General features: G+C 47.7%; 1 protein-coding gene across 2 annotated transcripts; it reads right to left on the reverse strand.

The window, feature by feature from the left end:
- Positions 1 to 837: 837 nt before the first annotated feature.
- RPS14 (ribosomal protein S14) lies at positions 838 to 4,839 on the reverse strand. 2 transcript variants are annotated; one of them, XM_069592442.1, is made up of 5 exons: positions 4,527 to 4,839; positions 3,566 to 3,716; positions 2,913 to 3,074; positions 1,870 to 1,946; positions 838 to 955 (listed from the first exon to the last, which is right to left on the reverse strand). In XM_069592442.1, exons 2-5 carry the CDS (start codon positions 3,712 to 3,714, stop codon positions 888 to 890), a joined length of 456 nt encoding a protein of 151 aa, XP_069448543.1. In that variant the 5' UTR covers positions 3,715 to 3,716; positions 4,527 to 4,839; the 3' UTR covers positions 838 to 887. The 2 variants fall into 2 exon arrangements, with proteins under 2 accessions (XP_069448543.1, XP_069448544.1); XM_069592443.1 differs by having other exon boundaries at positions 4,327 to 4,602.
- Between the last annotated feature and the right edge of the window lie 1,789 nt (positions 4,840 to 6,628).

A 6,628-nucleotide genomic window follows, 5' to 3' on the forward strand; every position in this document is an offset into this window, starting at 1 on the left:
TGAAACATGTCTGCTGGGATGAACCCTGAAAGCATCATGTCATTGTCTTGCCTCGGAGTAGAAGTCACCATCACAGGGCCCTGGGCTAATCCTCTGCATAACATTCAGGACCATCTGGTGCCAATGGGTACTTGGAGTTGGATGCAGGCTTCCGGAAAGGACAAACTTTTTTATCACTGATGAAAATAGGGCTTGGTGTGTATTGGTGGGTGACTGAATCTTTATGTACTTTATGTACTGATGTAGAACAACCTCCTAGATCTGCCAAGTGAGAAAAGAAAGATACAAGACAGTGTACTCCCTTTTTTGCACAGAAGGTGTGGGGGGCGAGTACCCACCCACACGTGTTTATATATGGCTGTCTGGAAGGCTCTTCTGTTCAGGCTACACTGGGCTCAACAGTTTCCACTCCACTCCCGCTCTTTAAGAATTGGTCCATTTTTGGAATCAACATCTCCACTTTCAAAACAAGGTCTCCAAGACCTTGGTCTCTTTAGATGACTGAGGCAACTAATGCCACAACCAGTAGTGTTGAGAAGACCCAACCGTAGCACCATATCTTCACCTCTCCTTCAGCTCCTCCTCAGGAAACCAGTTCAGAGAACACAGGCTCTCCCTGTCCCAGGGCAGGGGCTGGATCAACACCTCGTGTTCCTCTCTGACAGGTTATACATATTCTCTGAAGTAATCTATCTATTAATGGCTGCTGGTTTATCAATGCATCTGTGACCTCAAGACAGCCCCATACCCTGGTTAAATACAGACAGAAAGAAGGAATCAATTACCCCCAACCAGTGGCCCCTACATAAAGGAGAGACGACTGGAGTCAAAAACAGCTTACATCAAAGCAATTTATTAACAGAAAGCAATAATTTGAGGAGTCCTGTTCACAGACGGCGACCACGGCGACCCCCCTTCCTGCGGGTGCTGTCGGAGGGGATGGGGGTGACATCCTCTGTGGGGAGGAAGAGAACACATCATTGTCTGGAGCTGGGTGGGAAGGGGAGCAGGCCGCCCGAGGCCCGTGGTCAAGCAGATCAGCAGTGGATCCTACTGCTTCACAAGGAAGTCCTCAGTATGTAGCAGATGGGTGTGGAGCTGCCTCCTCAAAACTCCTCACGTAGTTTGAACTCAACTTCCGTGAAGGGGAAACTGAGGCTCAGACAGAGCAGGCAACTTGAATAGGATGTCAGAGGCAGGTGGCAAATCCAGGTCTCTGATACCTAGCCCACTGACTCTAGTGGAAAAGTCCTCTCAAACTGAAGAATAGCTCCATTTTAATTAGGTAAAAGAAGAGTGAAAATGTTTTGGAAAAAACCTCTAGAGAGATGGACCATCAGGTCGAGGGGATCAGTACACACTGCCACAGAAATAGCAGGGAAGGGCTAACATTTTCTTCCTAAGAGCTATAAATGGTCAGATCACAGACACAAGGGTATAAACACTATGCAAGTATAGAGATCTACTGCGATTCTCAACCATGGGAGCCACTGCCCACCCCCCACATATTTTTGTCACAATGACTGGCCAGCTCTACCAATACACAGTAGTCAGCCCCCCCAAATATTGAACACAACTCCCTTGAAAACACTAGAAAGGACAATTCATCTCCCATTAGTTCCACCAGCCACCATCAGGCACAGAAGTACAGAAATGACACGGTGCTGTTCCAACGCAGGACATTGAGGTCAAGGTGGCGTGAGTGCTCAGGTAGAGAGTTTATGTCACTCGGTACCTCTTGCACACCCCATTAACAAATCTAACTGCCAAGAGTTAGCAGACCAGGGCCTATATCCACTGCACAGACCGCATGCTTTCTGGGGTCACACTTGAAAGGAAACTAAGCATCAGCCAAGGAGGGGTACTCACCAATCCGCCCAATCTTCATCCCTGAGCGGGCAAGGGCTCTGAGCGCTGACTGGGCCCCTGGTCCAGGAGTCTTGGTCCTAGAAAATGAATACCGAAATTAAGAAAAGCCTTTGGCCAAGTCATTATTTGCTGCATACTGCCCCCGCACCATGGGCCACAGTTTGTGCTCCCTTTCGTCACATGCTGTGATTCTAAGTCTTTTTGGTGATCTGTCCTTTCCCACCCTCCCAAGATCAATGGATCACTTAACAACTTCCTATTTGGTCTCTTCCCAACATAGCGGCCATCTTTAACAGACAAACCAACCTCAACCTCAAACCATTACTATTAAAAAGTTTTCATGCCCAGAGATTTGCCAAGCTCATTTCCATTCCAAGACCATTGTCCCTGGCTGTAATACTCTCGTCTGTCCTTCCTTCACTGGACCAATTCCTAATATCACAACATTAGGTCTTCATTTAAACTTTATTATCAACCCAGCCCTGACACATTTTTGCTTCCCAACATTTACTGCAAAAAGGAACCATACGCTCCCCTTCTCTATTTTTTTTAAAGCCTGACTCTGCCAGCCTGAGAGCCACAGAGGATGGAACAATACCTGTTTTCCCCCATCACTCTTTTCTAGTACTTAGAACATAGCACTTCACATGCTGTGTATGCTCAGTTAACACAGTAAGTTGGGGCAGGGGTCGTGCAGACCAAATACAGGCACACCTCACGTAACTGTGCTTCACAAATCATGCCTTTATAAAAAAAGTCCGTTACATTTTCTTTAAAGCAATCAAGTATTTTTAAATTAAGGTATGCTGCGTTTTTTAAAAAAGACAGGATGCTACTGCACACACAATAGGCTACAGTATAGTGTAAACGTAACTTTTATACACACTGAGAAAACAGCGCTGCTCATTTTTACTGGGATATTTTTACTGCAGTGGTGTCTGGAACCAAACCCACAGTGTCTCTGAGGTATGCCCATATTAATCACATAGGTACCCATGATGCCTTGCCCAAGCTCAGGGACCTCATTCTCCCCCGAGCCTTACCTATTCCCTCCTGTGGCCCGGAGTTTGATGTGGAGGGCAGTGATCCCCAGCTCCTTGCATCTCTGGGCTACATCCTGGGCAGCCAACATGGCAGCGTATGGAGAGGACTCGTCTCGGTCAGCCTTCACCTTCATCCCACCAGTGACACGGCAGATGGTTTCCCTGGGAACAAAAGCACAGGATCCTCTCTTTCTTACCCATCAAGGATTCAGAGTGCATATCACACCCTAAAGATAAAGAGCAGTACTGCCCAGGAAGGGCAGCGGATGAAGGTCAATCTGAACATCATCCTGATCCCACAAGACTGCCTTAGGCTCTGCAGTGAAGGTGTTCACAGATCCCAGATTAACACTGCATCAACATTTTACTCTTAGCTTTAATCTTATTACTCGAGTAATAGGAGTAATTCCTCCTCATTTTACATAACAAGTCCCCAGGCTGTAAAGGCACAAAGTGTACCTCCTTTTCTCTTAGAACTCCAGCATCTAGATTACAGCATCTGTGCACTAATCAACCAAGCACTTATCCTTATCTGAACATCTTTAATGAAAATATTTCCAGAGATCCCCTTAAAGTGCTACTCAGTTCCCCGGTCATTTCTAATCCCAGCCCTTGCTAACTGGGTCCTGTGCCTCCCCACGGGGGTAACTCACTTGCCAGAAAGATCGGTGACGTGCACAAAAGTGTCGTTGAAGGATGCAAAGATGTGGCACACACCAAATACATTCTCTCCTTCAGCCACCTGAGGGCCGAGGCTGATGACCTGTTCTTCCTTCTTTTCCTTCCCCTTGCGAGGCGCCATCTCTTAAGGAGAAAAAAAACAAATTCCAACGTTAAGGACAAAACCCCAAATGTTTACAACTCTGGGAGTTACTTCCTTCCCGAGAAAGGTGAGCAGGACACTGAAGAGCTCTGGCTCTCCCGCTCCAGGCCGGCGGGAGCAGAAATCAGGGTTCCCAGGGGACTCCCAACCCACCCTGCCAAGACCAGAGTGCCCCTCATCTCTGGCTTCAGGGGCAGCAGGCGCGTGATAGGTGTTCAGCAAACAACGATGTGCAATCCCTACCCTCAATTTCTGGCTCTGAGAGACCTGCACAGAAACTGCAATGTGCCCGACTTAGCAGTCACTCGGACTTAGGAAGCACCTAAGGAAAGGCCATTCCCTCTGCATTCCCTTCTTGAATCCTCACTACATCCCCACGGGATTCACGAGACGATTATTCCTACTTTCCAGATTCGACAACTCCAGAGATCAGAGGCCCGGGATGAGACTGCCCAGGAAAAAACCGGTTAAGGTGGGAACTCCATTAGACCAACTTATTACCCAATCCTTCCCAACCACGGTGTGCTGCCGGTTAAGGTAGTGGTGGTCTTGGCGCCGGGCCTACGCCTTTAAGGCTAGATCCGAACTCACCCACACTTAACAGCTTTTTCCTAAACCAAGGCGGCCGCCTCCCGAGACAGGGCGCGAAACAGTCTGGGTCAGCCCGCCGTGCTCCTCTCGCCCGGCACGAGGTTTGTTTCCCGCAGAAAGACCTCAGCCCCAAGCCCTTGGCCCCGATGAGCCCCCGTGCTGCAGGATGCCAGCCGATTTTCCTTGTCCAGGATTCCTACCTGAGCGTCTTCCCCAGACTCCGCCACCGGAAAGAGAGGGTGGAAGAGGGCGGGGCGACGGGTCACGCTCTTGTCCCGGAAGTGCACGTCTGAGGTCACGGGGCGAGGCCAGCTCCCGGAAGACGCCGATTTTAGCGTTTCCAAGGAGATTAAAACGCCTGGAGAACACAGCTTACTGAAGGGAGCGCCTAAGGAGGTAAGGGCCTGGGTATCTTGACGAGCGGTCTGCTTCTAAGACTGAAAGCAGCAGCCACACCCCGTGGGTGTGGAAGGCCTGCGTTCTAAGATGGCGGTGACCGCGGCTAGACGAACTTCCACCACCCTGAGCCCGGAGCCTGCCTAGCCTGAGGGCGGCAGCTCCCCTCGCGGTGCGGAGGTAAATGACAACAGTATTTGTCTGTCGTCTCTGACTCTGCAATCCCTTCGACTGTAGCCCTCCAGGTTTCTCTGTCCATTTCCTCCTCCAGGCACGGATACTGGAGTGAGTTGCCTGCCATTCTCTTCTCTAGGGGATCTTCCTGATCCAGGGTTCGAACCCCTGTCTCCTGCATTGCAGGCAGATTCTTTACAGTCTGAGCCACCAGGGAAGGCCTTTTAACTACTGAGTACTTGGCAAAATAAGAATAAATTATTCAATATTTGTTATTTTATACCAGCCTATATTCATATGCATTGCTTCATTTGATCGTCACCACGTTAACAGATAGATACTATTAAATAGATACTGTTTGACTTTTCTTTTAAAGAAAGAGATTTTCAAAAACATTTTATTGGAGTATAGATTTTGGGGTTTGGGGGGATATAGTTTATTTACAGTGTTGTGTTAGTTTCAGGTGTCCAGCAAAGTCATTCAGTTATACAGATATTCATTCTTTTCCTCGTATCGGTTATCAGAATACTTAGTAGAGTTCCCTTTTCTATTCAGTAGGTCATTGTTTGTTTTTACTTATATATAGTAGGGCCTGCAAGCTCTGTCAGTTCAGTGGTGTCCAACTCTTTTTCAGCCCCACTGCTCGTAGCTCACCAGGCTTCTCTGTCCATGTGATTTTCCCCTCAAGATTACTTGAGTGGGTTGCTATGCCGTCCTCCTATGTATTATTGTGTGTACCTTAATCGCAAACCTCACTTATCTACCCCCCACCCCCAACCACGTTTTCCCTTTGGTGACCATAAGTTTGTTTTTTAAAAATAATCTTACTTATTTATTACTTAGTTTTTGGCCACACTGGGTCTTCCTTGTTGTATGAGGGCTATCTCTAGTTTCTGAAAGTGGGGGCCGCAGTTCCCTGCAGAGTGTGGGCTTCTCATTGCAGTGGTTGCTCTTCTTGAGGACCACAGGCCCTAGAACTGGGGCTCAGTAGCTGTGGTGCACTGGCTTAGTTGCCTCTAGGAATGTGGAATCTTCCCGGATCAGGGATGGAACCTGCATCCCCTGCTTTAGCAAGCAGGTGGATTCCTATCCACCAGGAAGTCCCTATAAGTTTGTTTTTGATATCTGTAAGTCTGTTTCTGTTTTGTAAATAAGTTCATTTGTATCATTTCTTTAAAAAAATTAGGAACTTTCCCCAGTGGTTCAGTGGTTAAGAATCTGCCTTTCAATGCAAGGGATTCAAGTTCCATCCCTTGTGGGGGAACTAAGATTCCACATGCTGCAGGGAAATAAAGTCCAAATGCCACAACTCCAGAGCTTCCCACAACTGGAGAGCCCATGTGGCCCATGACCCAATGAAGAGCCTGCATACTGCTACTAAGACCTGACACAGCCAAATAAATAAATGTTTTTAAATAAAAGGAGTCTTAGCAGCTTAAAAAAATTAGATTCCACATATGAATAATATCATATGATATTTGTCTTTGATTTACTTCAGTTCAGTCACTCAGTCATGTTCAACTCTTTTCGACCCCATGAACTGTAACACGCCAGGCCTCCCTGTCCATCACCATCTCCTGGAGTCCACCCAAACCCATGTCTATTGAGTTGGTGATGCCATCCAACCATCTCATCCTCTGTCATCCTCTTCTCCTCCTGCCCTCAATCTTTCCCAGCATCAGGGTCTTTTCCAATGAGTCAGCTCTTTGCATCAGGTGGCCAAAGTATTGAA

Source organism: Ovis canadensis, chromosome 5 (assembly GCF_042477335.2).
Source record: "Ovis canadensis isolate MfBH-ARS-UI-01 breed Bighorn chromosome 5, ARS-UI_OviCan_v2, whole genome shotgun sequence".
In the NCBI taxonomy this organism is placed as follows: Eukaryota; Metazoa; Chordata; class Mammalia; order Artiodactyla; family Bovidae; genus Ovis; species Ovis canadensis.